At 56.6% G+C, this 14,483-nt stretch overlaps 1 protein-coding gene across 1 annotated transcript; it reads left to right on the top strand.

The window, feature by feature from the left end:
- The first annotated feature begins 2,675 nt into the window (after positions 1–2,675).
- Positions 2,676–13,607, top strand: NATD1 (N-acetyltransferase domain containing 1). Its single transcript, XM_074553278.1, has 3 exons — positions 2,676–2,926; positions 9,564–9,682; positions 10,374–13,607. The coding sequence occupies exons 1-3, from the start codon at positions 2,830–2,832 to the stop codon at positions 10,488–10,490; spliced, it is 333 nt and encodes a 110-aa protein (XP_074409379.1). The 5' UTR covers positions 2,676–2,829; the 3' UTR covers positions 10,491–13,607.
- The last annotated feature ends 876 nt before the right edge of the window (positions 13,608–14,483 follow it).

The following is a 14,483-nucleotide window of genomic DNA, read 5'->3' as shown; positions in this document are numbered from 1 at the left end:
CCCGTCCGGTGCTGCTCCTCGACCCGTGTACCCCAGCTGTCAGCTAGCTCGCCACATCTCCCGTGGGTCCCGCACGGGTGGCAGCGGTGAAATGGACGGGGAGTCAGGGGAGCGGCTGGAGCTGGCCCAGGGAGGGTTGGGTTGGGTATGAGGGAAAAGTTCTTGCCCCAGAGGGTGATCGGGCACTGAACAGGCTCCTCAGGGGATGGGCACAGCCCCAAGGCTGCCATAGCTCCAGCAGGGTTTGGAAAACGCTCCCGGGCAGGCAGAAGGTGGGTTTGGGGCCTGGAGTGGGATTGGGTGACCCCTGTGTGTCCCTCACAGCTCAGGGCACTCCGTGACTCTGTGGTTAATTCCTCTCTGAGTCACTGAGGAACCAATCCCTCCTAAACGTGGCACATCTCGGGGTAAGGATGCTCCCACAGCCACCCGAGCTGCGAAGGATGTGAGAGATGCAGTCAAAAAAGCAAAAAAAGAGGAGATTCCAAGTGCCACTTTCTGGCTGGAATTCTTACCGTGATCCGTAAAGATGCAAAGGAGGGGTTGGAGGGGTGGCAACTGCTGACAGCACCGGTGAGATCACAGCTGCTCCGCCACAGCCAGCCCTCAGCTTTGCAGAGCATTTGGGATAAATTTGAGGGCTGGAAAAACCTACTGAAAGCCAGGCAGAGGAAGGGAATCACTGCCAGAGGGAAGGAGCTGGAGGGTTGGGATCTGTGGCTGCACGGGTGCCTCAGGCACAGCCGTGATCCGGCACCAAAGGCACCAGGTCCAGCTGCAAACTGAAGGTGGAAGAGTTCAAATGGAAAATAAATTACAGGTTTTTAATGGGGAGAGCAATTACCTTCCCCAGAGACGTCGCAGATTCACCACCTTTCAAGTCTTTCAACATAGATGAGGAGGAGTCTTTCCAAAAAAAAGCCACGGCTCTGCAGCCCAGGCACGGGTCATCAGCTGATGCAAGAGCTGTGGGTGTCACTGCAGGGCTGGGCAGGCTGAGGGGCCCTCTCTGACATTTATCCACATCTTGGATAGAAGATCTTGCTGATCTTGGAATTAGCAGCAGGGTTTGAGCTGATCCACGCAGCTCTGGGCTGAGCCCATGCTCAGGTGTTGGATAATATTTTTTTCCTGACCCAGACATGGGGCAACTGAGAGGTGTTTGAAAAAATTTTATTCTGTTTTCAGTCTCGATGAGTACTGAGACACAAGAGATGTAAAACTCAATGCCATCCTATCAGAAGCTAACTTATTTCTTGGTCACAACACTTTATAAATGTCTTTCAGCCTGTTTTCAGCTTTTGCCACACAACGCTGTTATTACTTTTACCACAAATCACTTGTATTTTTTCCCCACTATGGCCTTCTATTCTATGGCCTTGAACTTTTGACAAATCCCTTTCCCACAGGGAGCAGGAGCTGAAGGGGTGAGTAAACAAAGGCCAAGCTACATGAGATGGTGTTCAGGTGCAGAGAAGCTGCTGGTGAACTGTTCTTTATTGTGAATTTAGGTGTTGCTGCTTTTCCTGTTGCAGCTGCCAGCACAGCCACCCCGGGCACCCTCAGCTCCTGTCACTGAGAGCTCTGGGGACACAGATGTGATATGTGATGTGTGTGTGATACGTGATGGAGCACCTCTGCTCTGGGAGAGCCAGAGGTGTTCAGCTTGGACAAGAGAAGTCTCCAGCGCCTGAAGGGGCTCCAGGAGAGCTGGAGAGGGACTTTGGACAAGGGATGGAGGGACAGGACACAGGGAATGGCTTCCCGCTGCCAGAGAGCAGGGATGGATGTGACATTGGAAAGGCATTCTCCCCTGTGAGGGTGGGGAGGACCTGGCACAGGTCCTGGAAGTGTCCAAGGCCAGGTTGGATGGACTTGGAGTAACCTGGGACAGCATCACACAGGAGCCATGGCCTGGGGCTTCTCCCCACAGCCCAGCAGAGCCAGGCACAGGGCACAGACAGGGCACCAGCCTGGGCCCCGCCGCAGAGCAGCCGGCACCGCGGGCAGCCCCAGCACAGCCCCGGCCACCCAGAGCAGAAAACCGGTGCAGGGCCAGTAAAGGACCAGTAAAAACCAGTGCAGGGCCAGTACAGAAGCAGTGCAGAACCACTACTGAACCCGTGTGGGACCAGTGCAGGACTGGTACAGAACCCGAGCAGAACCAGTGCGGGACCGGTACAGAACCCGTGCAGAACTAGCACAGAACCAGTGCGGGACCAGTATAGATCCTGAGCAAGACCAGTGCAGAACCAGTACAGCACCAGTGCCGGACCAGTACAGAACCAATACAGAATTCGTGCAGGACCAGTACAGAACCAGCAGAGAACCCGTGCCGGACCAGTATAGAGCCAGTACAGAACCAGTGCCGGACCAGTACAGAACCAGCACAGAACCCGTGCAGGACCAGTACAGAGCCAGCACAGAACCCGTGCCGGACCAGTACAGAGCCAGTACAGAACCAGTGCCGGACCAGTACAGAACTAGTACAGAACTAGCACAGAACCAGTGCCGGACCAGTACAGAGCCAGTACAGAGCCCGTGCTGTTCTGGTGGCCGCTGGTGGCGGTGCCCGCCCGCGCGGGGGCGCCGGGCGCTGGCTGCGGTCCCCACGGCGGTGGCGGCGTTGCCCCTTTAAGGGCCGCGCGGCCGTACCAAAACAAAAGCGCGGCGCGGCCATTGGCTGCGGGGCGGGCACGTGCCGCACAGCTGGGGCTTCCTGCGGCCGGGGCCGCGCCGGGCCCGCCCGCGCCTCCGCTCCGACACCGGCACCGAGACCGGAACCGACAGCGGTACTGACACCGACACCGACACCGGCACCGGGCCGCCATGGCGCACTCGGCGCCGCTCGGCCTCCTGGAGCAGGGCTGCCCCATCCAGGTGGAGCACGATCGCAAGCGGCGGCAGTTCACCGTGCGGCTCAACGGTAAGGGACGGCGCTCGGGGCTCCCCGGGACGTTACCTGCTGCCCTCCGCCCGCGGTTCCGCCTCGCTGGGATCCAGATTCCCGGTCCTTTTCAGCTCTCGCTGTGCCCCCCCTTCGCCCCCCTGCCGTCTCTCCCCCCTTTTCCTTCCCCGTTCCTCCCCCCTTTTTTTCTTGTTGTTCCTCCCCTTTTTCCGGTTCTCACCTATTTCCCCGCTCCCTCCTCCTCCCGTGCCCTGTGTCCCGCGGCGCTTTCCCCCGTACTCTGCGCCCTGCCGCGGTGTGACCCCCCCAGTGCCCCCCAGCCCCTCCTGCACCCCAAAGCCTTCTCCCAGGGGGGATGTGGGCACCGCTCGGCTCCTCCGGCTGGGCCGGGCTGTGGAGCCCGATGGTGGCACGGGCAGGTTGGGGGCACTGCCGTGGTCCCCCCCAGCAGGTGCCTTTTGGGGATGTGGCAGTGCCAGCTCTGGGGACATTCCTTCAGGGAAACCCCTCGGGAGCTCCAGCAGGGTCGGTGCCACGGTTCTGTAGGACCAGTGACATGGATCCAAGCTGCCACAGCCACCTGTGAGCTCTGGTGACACAATGACCCCCCAAAAGCTCTGTCACATATTGGGTGGAGTGAACAAAGGAACAAAAAGTAGGTGCCACTAACATTTCTCTGTGGTGCACTGATTCTTTCCCAGCCTTCATCTTGGTGGTTAATTACAGATATTCAACCATCCCAGCATCTCTTCCCCATCCATTTGTTATGATGAGAACTACTCTGGGTATAGAACTACTCTCGATACAGAAATTGCAGGGTAGCTGCCTTTAAAAAAAAAATAAAAATAAAATGTGTAGTTCAGAAATCCTGGGGAATGCAGGAGGCTTTGTCGATAGAACAACAAGAATAGTCCAGATTTTATTTTAGACTTTTCTTCCTCCTCCCCCCACCCCATTTTCATTTCAACCACTAATTACAAAGGGCAAGGCTGGAGCTCGGCAGTGGTGGAGCGAGGAAGGAGGAGACGGGTGCGGAGAAAACAATTTCACCAACTGCTCATTTCAGCCTGAGATCAAACAAGATCCCGGGTGCCGGGTCCCCACTGCCACCAGCAGAGCATTGTCCCTGCCAGTGAAGTTGGTGTGTGCAGGAAATAGAGGGGACAGCCAAGGGTCAACAATTATTAGGGAGACATAATCTTTTATTGTGGTTTTCTGGATAAAAGCTCTGGCAGCCACACCACGGGCCCAGCAGCGTTTGGTGGCTGAGCAGGGATGAGTCGTGACTGGGGAGGGTGAACTTTGAGAGGGAGAGATTCAGCTGTGGGAGTCGTGTGTGAATCAGCACAGAACCTCCTGACTCAGGAGGGGTCCTGGAGTCACAGAATCCTGGAGTGGTTTGGGCTGGGAGCATCCTAAAGCTCATCAGGGACACCTTCTGTGTGTCCAGACGTGGACCAGGTTGCTCCAAGCCCCATCCAGTGTGGCCATGGGCTCACCCAGGTGAATCCCCATCACCAAGGCTGTGTTTTCTCTGGGAGTTCAGGGAGTCTGAGCCCTTTGGTGTGAGTTCAGGCTGGGCAGTGTGCTGCTGTGCTGACTAACACCCACGTGCAGTGAGTGACCCACCTCTCCTCCTCCTTGTTAGGCCCTTGCTGGTGGCAGCCAAGCCCTGGAAGCTGCTCAGGAGATACCATCTCTGTGGGAGTGCATGGCTGGGTGTTTATTTCCTGCACTGCTCTTTGTCCCTCCTGGCATGAGGAGCATCACTGGTGTGGAATGCCCCGGGAGGTTTTCCCTGCAGCAAGCAGGGAATGACAAGAAATGGGTCAGACACAGATTTGGGCATCAGAGTGAACTCCATGTCCCTCAGAGAGCACTCTTGTCCCGTGTCACTGAGAGATGAGCAGCAGTTTGTGGGCTCCAGGGTCAACTTTGCTGTGATGTCCTCATTTCTGCTAAATGTCAAGGGTGGATGATGCCCTGGGAAAACATGGATGCACCAGGCACGTGGACCAAGCAGCCAGACTTTGACAGCTGGTGGTTTGTGGTGGTGTGATGCTGGGTAGAAAACTTTGCATGGTGGTGAATTTCTGGAAATCCCTGGAGCAGGAGGCTGAGGCAGTGAAAGCTGTGAGTTGGTTGTGAAAGTGTTCATTTTCAGCATCATCCTGTGTTTGCCTCTGTGCCCCTGTGTGACCTTGTCAGGACTTCCTCCTTGTGCACAAGGGAGATGAATTGCACTCGAGTTTTTTCAGTTTTTTGGGGCTTGCCCTGGCTTTCCTTTCTCTGCTGCTTCCTCCCCTCTCTCATTGCTGCAGTAGCTGCTAAATCTCTTTAGGAACAGCTGCTGCACTTGAACACGTTCCCTTTTCCCTGCATCCCAAATGAAGGAGCATTTAGAAGCTGAAAGTAAAGCTGATTATAAGCAGACCTCACTGAGCCTCGTTATCCCTCGAGAGGAGGGCAGAGAGACGCCCAACTGGATTTGTAATGGGTTAGGATGTGACTAACAGCCTGAGCCAGCCAGAAACCTCCCTGAGCAGAGACTCTCTTGGAAAACATCAATTTGTCAGAGCTAAAAGCTTCCATGGGAATCATATAGGCTGTTTTTTTCAGGAATAGTTGGGTGTTTCTTTGGGTCTGAGATGAAATTTCAGCTCAAAACAAGAAACCCAAAGGGACCCCCCCATTCCAAAGCAGTTGGCTGGTTGGTCCAGCTGCTGGCACAGATGTTTGGGGCAGGGGAAGAGCTTTTAGCTGCAGCTGCTGTCACTCCTTGGTGCCCATCACACCCATCAGGCTCACCACGGGCATGGAGCAGCTCCAGTTCCTCAGGGATGCTCGGGCTTCTCACATATTGCAGCTCCAACACTTCTGCTGGCACACCACACTTCCCAAGCCTCCCACTCCTCCCCAGCTGCACCAGGGCAGGACTTTGGCTGGAAGCTCCTGCTGTGCCCACTGCTGCTCTGAGTCTCAGGAGCTCCTTGTCCAGCAGCTCAGGCTCGGGTTTATTGGGAGAACTGGAGCAGGTCATGCTTGGAGCTTTCCTGCCTGATGGGCAGATGCTCTCAGGAGGGGGGAAGGTGCTGAGTTTGCAGCAGGGAGCAGGGGATCTGTCACCAGGCCCTGCATCAAAGACATCCCCGCTCCTCCTGTGCCCCAGGCAGCTCCAGAGAGCTCCTAAACAGGAAACTGCTCCAAACCAGCCCCCCCTGCTGCCTCTCCTGCAGGGAGGCCCCTCCAGAGCCCTGTGCTGTCTCCTCTCTGGCTGTTGTGCTCTGTTGTGTTTTCTCTCCCTAGTAACGTGCCAGTAGCTCCCTGGGGAGTGAGGCCAGCCCATGGCAGGCAGAGCTCCAGCCTGGGATGCATGAGCTCCTCAGCACTTCTTGTCCTCTCAGCCCACCCCACACGCAGTTTTGCTTTTTTTTTTTTCTCACTGTTTGGCTCAGCAGCAGCAGACCTGAGCTGCCTCCTGCTCCTGGGAGATGGGGATGGCATTTGTTGTGTCCCTCTGCCCCAGGGAATGGCTTTGAGCAGTGTCCAAAGGGGGCTGGGGCACAGGAATTGACCTTGCAGGCAGCAGCCAGGGCCCTGCCCAGGTGCTGGGCACACAAAGGGGTGTCATGGGCTGGGGCTGGTGCAGGGGACAGGGACAAGGGCCAGTCCTGCAGTGCTGCAGCCTCCCCTTGCTGGGTGCTTTGTGTGTGCCAGGAGAGGGGGGCAGTGAAGGCTGGGCTGGGCTGGGGGGTCTGTGTGCTGCCAGATGCCTGAGCTGTCCCTGCCTCAGCTGGGCTGGGCTCTGTGCTGTCCCCCAGGCCCCTGAGCCACCGCTGCTCCTGGTGGAACAAACCCTCCATGGGGAGCAAGGTTAGAGCTGCTCCCTTGCCCAGCTCCCAGAAAAGCTCCCCCTTCCCTGTGCCCGCTGTGAGGGGACGAGCAGGGCACCAGCAGTGCTGCCATTGCTGCCATCCTGCTCCTCTCTGGCTCTGCTGATTTGCATCAGCTCCACTTCCTCAGAGTCAGTGAGTCAAACTGCAGGGCAGGCTCTGTGTGCCCAGCTGTGTCTGTGCAGGCTGATAAACCCCTGTCCCAGAGCCTGGGGTGGCACAGGCTGGCAGGAGGTGTCTCCTGTGCCATGTTCTGGGGGGGTTCTGCTTGTGCCCCAAGCTGGGGTTGGAAGGGTCAGCGCTGCTTCCAGCCCCCCCAGCTGCTCTGGGAGCTGCCCCCATGGCCAGGGTAGCACCCAGCACCAGGGTTGGCTCTTTCCAAGCCATGGCTGGGACCTGCAGGGCCCACACCACACCCTGAGGGTCCTTGCTTTTGGGTGCTGTGCCACTGAGGTGTGTGGATGTGCTCGTGCACTTGGCTGAGCTGGGATGTTTTTCTGAACTGGGCTCAGTTTCCAGCAGCACTGACTGTTGTAAAATCAGGCTGGTTGTAAAATCCCTTCTGTGTGTGTTCATCTGGTGGCACTCTGCAGCTCCTGTCCTGGCTGGGGCTTTGTGGTGCTGCTGTGGTCCAGGGGATATCCAGGAAAAGCCTGTCCAGGACATGTCTGAGATCCTCCAAACACTCCAGTCACCTCCTGCTTTAAAATGCATTTGTGTCTTTGATACTTTTGAACAGATCATATATTTTTAAAGTGTATTTAAAGAAAAATCTTTTATTCTGTAGTCAATTTAGTTTTAAACTTCTCAAAGCTTCAGGCAGAGGCTATGGAAAGTTTTAGCCTGGGAGGAGAGTGGGGTGGAAGGGCTGGAACGAGTGAAAGCTGCTGCTATAAGATCATTTTACAGCCTTTGGTGCTGCCAACTCTGCCCTTGCCACCCCTGAGAGCTGCCACCAAATGCTCTGGGAGGGTGAGGGCACCTCATGCCCCAGCCTGGGCAGGTCTGTGCTGCAGGAAGGGCTTCACCTGCTCCCTTGGCTGTTTTGGGGTGTCTGGATCCACATGGAGAAACACTGCAGTGCTCCCTCTTTTCTATCTGGGGGAAACCCAAAGCTTTTTGGTGAGCCACAGCTGAGAGGGGCAGGACTGAAGCCTAGGAATACTTGGGGGAATGGCAGGGAGGGAAATTATTTATGTCCACCCAAGAACAATGTTGGCACAAGAAGGAGCGGGCAGAAAGCAGCAGGAATAAACTCGGGCTGGAAATGCGAAGGTTTCCATCCAGTGCAGGAGAATTGAGTGTCTGCATAAAAGGAGCAGCAATAAAAGCTTGAGCTGCTTCTCTGGAAACACAAAATTCCAATGGGCTCCTTTCTAGTTTCTCTTGAATACAGGGGTGAGGCAAGCTGGGCTGGAGTTGTCAGCTGAAATGCAGAGAAATGGAGTATATTGAGCTCAGCTAAAGCAGATCCTGAATGCAGGTGAACTTTGCAGCCCTGCAGCCTTAAAAAAAACATTGACAGAAGGAAAAGTTTCCATTATTTTAATCAAACTTGTCTCTTTGATTGAGATCTTGCATTTCTGAAACTCACTTTTAAGTACAGAAACTCTCTAGAAATGAAACATTTCCTTTTGCACTGATGGCTCAGTTTCTGTGGATGAAACTAGAGGGCTGTTCTGACTCCTCTGATTTATACATGAGCTGAAACTTCTTTTTTCCTGTAACTGAGCTGCTGTGAGAAAGGTCAGGGTGTTGAAACAGGAAGCCTGTGTGTGTGTACATGTAAATTTGTGTGCACAGCCCCCCTTGCACACCTGTGTGTGCTTTCCTGTGTGTTTGTGGGATTCATCTTTCCCAAAATGTGTCTAGACAATGCTGCAACATCAGACCAAGGAGCCTTGTCCTGTTTTATGTGCCACAACGAAAAACAAAACCCTGTGCTGGAGGAGAAATTAATTGGCTGTTACCTGGGTCAGCTTTGTTGGGTTTTGTTGGTATTCCTCTTGTTGATTTTCCTTTTTACTCTCCCCCACCATCAACACATCTCCTCCCTCCCCACACCTGCTTTCCCACCCTAAACATGTTGTGCTGGCATCACTGATTCAGAGCTGGGTCAAAAACCTGCTCCTGCTCCAGGGGCTTGGAAAGGCCCTGCTCACACCTTGGGGGGACCAGCGAGGACATCCAGGTGTCACTGAAAGCAAAGCCACCACTGAAGCCCAGCACCAGAGCCATTCCCATGGCACCAGGGGTGATGTAGCAGTGCCAAAACTGCCTGTCCTGCTGGGGACATCCCAGCTCTCAATCCTTTGTCCCATTCCCTGCTGTGGGCTCTCTGGGGACATCTCAATCCTCTGTCCCATTCTGTGCTGTGGGTTCTCCAGGGACATCCCAACCCTCAATCCTCTGTCCTATTCCCTGCTGTGGGCTCTCTGGGGACACCCCAACCGTGAGCCCTCTGTCCCATCGCATGCTGTGGGTTCTCCAGGGACATCCCAACCCTCACCCCTCTGTCCCATTCCCCACAGTGGGCTTTCTGGTGACATCCCAACTCTCATCTCTCTCTCCCATTCCCTGCTTTGGGCTCTCTGGGGACACCCCAACCCTCGGTCCTCTGTCCCATTCCGTGTTGTGGGTTCTCCAGAGACATCCCAACTCTCAATCCTCTGTCCCATCCCTTGCTGAGGGCTCACTGGGGGACACCCCAACCCTCAATCCTGGGTGACCCCCCAGCCCTGTCCCCTCTGTGCCACCCCCAGGTTGCCACGACAAGGCCGTGCTGCTCTATGAGTACGTGGGGAAGCGCATCGTGGACCTGCAGCACACGGAGGTGCCCGACGCCTATCGAGGGAGAGGAATTGCCAAGCACCTGGCAAAGGTACAGCCCCAGCCCCCCAGAAGGGCACGGTGCCCATCCTGCTGCCATCCCAACTGTGGGTAAAGATCCTGGCTGAAGCAGGCCCTGTCCTGTTGGAATTGTGTGTGTGCGTGCCCTGTGGGAATCCTGCTCTGATGGGAGATGGGGTGGCTGGAGGGGCAGATGGAAATGTGGGGTCAGACAGCCCTGGGTTTTGTGGCAAGGGGAGCTGGGTAAGTGTCAGCAAATGCAGGCACTCCCCCAGGTTCAGCCCATTCCCCCTCTCAGCAGAAATCCCTTGTGCAGGGGCTGATGGCTCAGCTCAGCTCGAGCTGGACCCCTCCTCTCAAACCTTCACTGCCCTCATGAGCCCTCTGCCTGCTTGGGCTATGAGGGAGAGCTGTGGAGCCCTGAGCACAACAGTGGGGGGCTGCTTTGGGGTCCAGCTGCTCCCTGGCCCTGTAAATGGGGACAAAGAGATAATGAAGGTGGCCTTCACAGGATGGGCTGTGTCACCTGCAGCGCAGCATCCACGGGGCTGGATGTGCTGAGGGTTAAACTGGGGACTCTGTGGCAGGACAGCTGTGCTCTCCCCTCGGGCACAGGGGGTACCTGAGGGACTCCTGCTGCTTCCCCCATCTGGGTGAGGGGTGCAGACTCCCCTGAGGCTGGGGGTGTTGGTTGTGACCCCTCTGATCTGCACTGCTTGCAGGCAGCCCTGGACTTTGTGGTGGAGGAGGACCTGAAGGCGCACCTGACGTGCTGGTACATTCAGAAATACGTCAAGGAGAACCCTCTGCCGCAGTACCTGGAACATTTGCAGCCTTAAGGCAGGACTGCTCCCTCACCAGCACACCTGGCCCTGACTGTTCAAGGCGGCCTTGGCTTCTCTGCAGTCTCAGGAACCCCCTTCCCACACTGGCAATTCCCGGTTTTTTAGCGTGTCCATGCGGTGTGTGAGTGTGGGCACCTCCTCCTCCTCCTCTGTGCCCACGTGTGAGCATGGCCACAGCCCCTGGGCCAGGCTGCTCCGGGCACACAGGGTGCCCACCAGTGCTTTTCCCAAGCCAGGGGATAGAAGAGGGGGAATTTTCCACCAAACTCCATCGCAAGGCCAGGGCATGACTTGTTCTGCACCTCATCCTCTCCCCCCTGCTTGGCAACAGCTCTGAACTTGCTGGGGGATGTTGGTTAGGGCTGCTCATGGGGTACCAGCCCCCCTTTGCTCCTGGCAGCTGGGGAGATGCTGTGGGTTCAGCTTTGTGGGACAGAGGGAGGTGCTGGAGGAGCCCCAGCCCTGTGTCAGGCTCATCCCTTGCAGCACCTGGTGGACACCAGGCCGTGTCCAAGGCCACCTGCAGTTCATACCAGAACATGTGGACCATGGTGGCACCTCGGGGGCTTTGCTGCCCTGGCTGTGGACACACTGGGATGGTGACACCCTTGAGCCTGGAGACAAGAGCCCTGTGAGGAGTGGACTTGGACTGCAGAGTCTGTGCAGAGTAAGAAACGTGGCTGAGTTGCAGATGCTGCTCCCTGGAGATGCCATCTCCTGCCCAGCTTGTGTACACAACCCTGAAGTGGCATCCCAGAGGGTCATGGACTGTTACTCGTGTCTCCCTGCCCTTGGTGTGGACACAGCCTGCTCAGGAGAAGAGACCAGCCCCACAGCCAGCCTTGGCCTGAGCACTGAGGGACATCCCAAGGCACCAGGGTGGTTTCCTGCAGCTGAAGAGGAAGGCTCCCCTCATCTCCCTCTTCTCCACCTCTGCATCCCTGTCAGTGCCCCAGATCAGCCCCACCAGGACGTCCTGAGAGCAGCAGGGTGAGGCCTCCAGGACCTGCTCCTGGCCCATCTGCAGGGTTCAGTGCTGGAGGTGCCTGCATCCATTGCATCCCTGTGGATCCCAATGGCTCCTCCTTACAGCCTTTGGGAAGCAGCCCTGGCTCCTGGCATTACCTGGCTGCTCAGGGCACTGGCAGCATCGTGGGGACCTTGGCCAGCAGCAGGAACACCCTCATTTCATGCTCTTACCTCGGTGGATGATGATTCTGTAGCACAACCCAGCATTGCCACCCTCAGATGTGGAGGTGACACCACGATGGCAGGGCACTGCCAGGTCCCAGCTTGCTGCCTGTCCTGCCTTGCCTGCGTTCTCCAGGGCCTGAGCTGCACCTCAGAGCATCTCACACTGAGCTCTCAGGATTCTGTAGTGTCCCAAGGCAGGGCTGTGCTGAGGGAGGGATTTGTTTTCAACACCCCCAGCCCTGGCTGCAGCCAGGCAGGACATGGAGAACCTCTCACCTGGAGACCAAACCCAGGCCTTGCTGAGCTCAGCAGGGACTAAAGTTTACAATCTGTGCCGCGGAGTGACTGAAGCCCCAGGTGAGAGGCAGCTCAGCCCTTTCCCAGAGCCCAGCACAAAATCCATGGCAGCAAAGGCAAAAACTCCTGCAAACTTCTCTCCTGGTTGGGGTGGCCAGAGATGGAGACCCTGTGCCAGGATTTCAGCCTGAGCTGTCCCTGGCCACCAGCTCGAGGGGAACCCTTGCTGCCTGCCCGTGCTTTGGGCTGCCCATCACCAGCACAGCACAGCCCAGCCCTCTCAGGCTTCCAGAACTCCCAACCTCCATCCCTGCCCTGCACACTGCAGGCTCTGAGACCCCTGCCCGTGCCCACCACCTGTGCCAGGGGGCAGAGCCACCTCTGCCCTGTGCTGCTCAGGAAAGGCTTCAAGCTCAGCCCTGCCTCTGCTTCATTTCTGCCCTCCTGCTGCTGATTTCACCCAGGCTGTGACCTTCAGGGTGGCTTTGAGGGACTGGGAAAGGGTAACAAACTGAAGGGGCTCAAGAAGAAATGTGGGCTGCTAAATGTTCCTTCTTTAACATGCACAACACACTTCAACACACAGTTACAGGAGCAAGGCTGGCTCTGGTGCTGCTGTGATGGCTGAACCATCTCTTCTCTTGATTCCAAGGTGAAGCTGAGCTGTTTTGCCCCCTGGAAGCCAAGATCAGACACTTGTGTCTGTGCCACAGCAGGTCTGGGTGCGATGCTTGAGCTCTGTCCTGCTTTAGTGCTCATTCCCACTGTGAGCAGTCTCCAGCAGCCCCCTGACGTGTCAGCTCACTGCAGGGTGTGCTGTGCTCAGTGTCTGGGCAGAGCCCCAGCCCAGCCTGGCTCTGGAGCCCCGGTGCTGGATCCCGCAGCGATCGCTGCCTTAACTCAGCACAGCTCCCGGTTCTGCTGCTGCTTCCTTCGAGGTGCTACAACCCCCTGGTGTCTGAGCTGGCAGGGACCTGTGCCAGTGGCTGTGCCAACCCTTTCTCTGCTGTGTCCCTGCTCTGTCCCTCCTCCTGGATGCCAGTGAATAGCAATACCCGAGCTCACCAGCGATGAGCCCACGGTGCTCCTGTGACCCTGCATGGCTGGGTGGGACCTGCCTGGGGGTCCCTCGGTGCTGGGTAACCCTTCCCTGCCTCCCCACCAGCTGCCTTTGCCCAGCTGGTCTCTGCAGAAAGGAGCTTTGAGTCCTGTGCTGCCCCTTGGTGCTGATTAAGCCTGGAGGAGTTTGGGATTTTGGACTCTCCCCGGGCAACAGGAGCATGGAAGTGGTTTGGTTGAATACTGAGCTCCCCAAACCCGTTTGAACTACAGACCTGTGGTGGGTGGGGGAATGCAGGTGGCTGTCAGACCTGCTTCCACAGCCCCCAACTTGAAACACCCCCTTCCTCATCCGCTCTCCAGCGTTGTCTTCCTCTGTCCCAGGTTTCCGTTCTGTTGGATTCGGTGGTTACGATGTGCCTTTCCTTCTCAGGACCTGTTACAAACGACCTTTCTGCTCTTGTTTATGTTTAACATTTATCTTGACCCCTCCCTCTGTCATACTATAAAACATGAACATAATGCATGGAATACAATACAATAAAAGTGTGGCTTAACTGAGCTGCAGTGGCTGTGCTGTGCTGGGGGGGTCAATGCTCCCACTGCAAAGGTTCAGTAGGTAAGGGGTGAAATTATTGTGTTTTATTTGAGGTCACAGGGCTGGCCGACCTGGTGATGACTGTGCAGATCTCAGGGTGAGCAGGATCACAACTGGTTCCTCTTCTTTGCCAGCTGATCCAGACCTGCTCACCTTCACCATTCCTCCGTGGGATTTCAGGCCAGGCTTTGGGACTTGTCCTGCAATTGAGCAGACACACTCAGTGTTTGTGTTCACTGCTTTAAGATGAAAATATTGAAATATCCAGTTGCTGTGCTTGTCCAGAGCAAGGTGGGCAGGCAGGTGCTCAGAGGGACACAAGGCAGTGCCCTCCTGGAGCCAGCACTCCCAGGGCTGGGAGCACAGCCTGGGCACTCAGGATCCTGGCAGGGCATTTGTGTCCCTTCCCAGTGCTGTGAGAAGGCTGCAGAGGCTGAGTTTGGATAACTCAGATTGCCAGGAAGGTTGGTGTGGGGAGCAGTTATGATTTGATCCAGCGTGACAAGCTGCCCCTGGGCTGCAGCAGGAGCTGGGCTTTGCTGCTCCCGAGGGACAGCACGGCCCGTTGGGATCCGTGGCTGGGCTGTTGCTGGTAACACACTCTGTTTACATTCCACATTCCACACAGTCCGTGCTCCGGCCTGTCCCAGCACTGCTGCACGTTCTGCCGGGCTGGGCACGCTTCCCAAACACCTCCTGGTTCCTGTGAATGCAGGAACACCTCCCCCGGAACAGCTGCCCCCCAAAACACAGCTGGGAGGGCAGCGCTGGGGGCGGGCCCTGCAGGAGCAGCCTCGGGATGCCTGGGGAGGTGGAGGCAGCCAGGGGTTTGTTCTCAG

Source organism: Zonotrichia albicollis, chromosome 16, assembly GCF_047830755.1.
Source record: "Zonotrichia albicollis isolate bZonAlb1 chromosome 16, bZonAlb1.hap1, whole genome shotgun sequence".
Classification (NCBI taxonomy): domain Eukaryota; kingdom Metazoa; phylum Chordata; class Aves; order Passeriformes; family Passerellidae; genus Zonotrichia; species Zonotrichia albicollis.
Note: the sequence above shows the minus strand (reverse complement) of the source record. Positions and strands in the feature narration are given on the sequence as shown.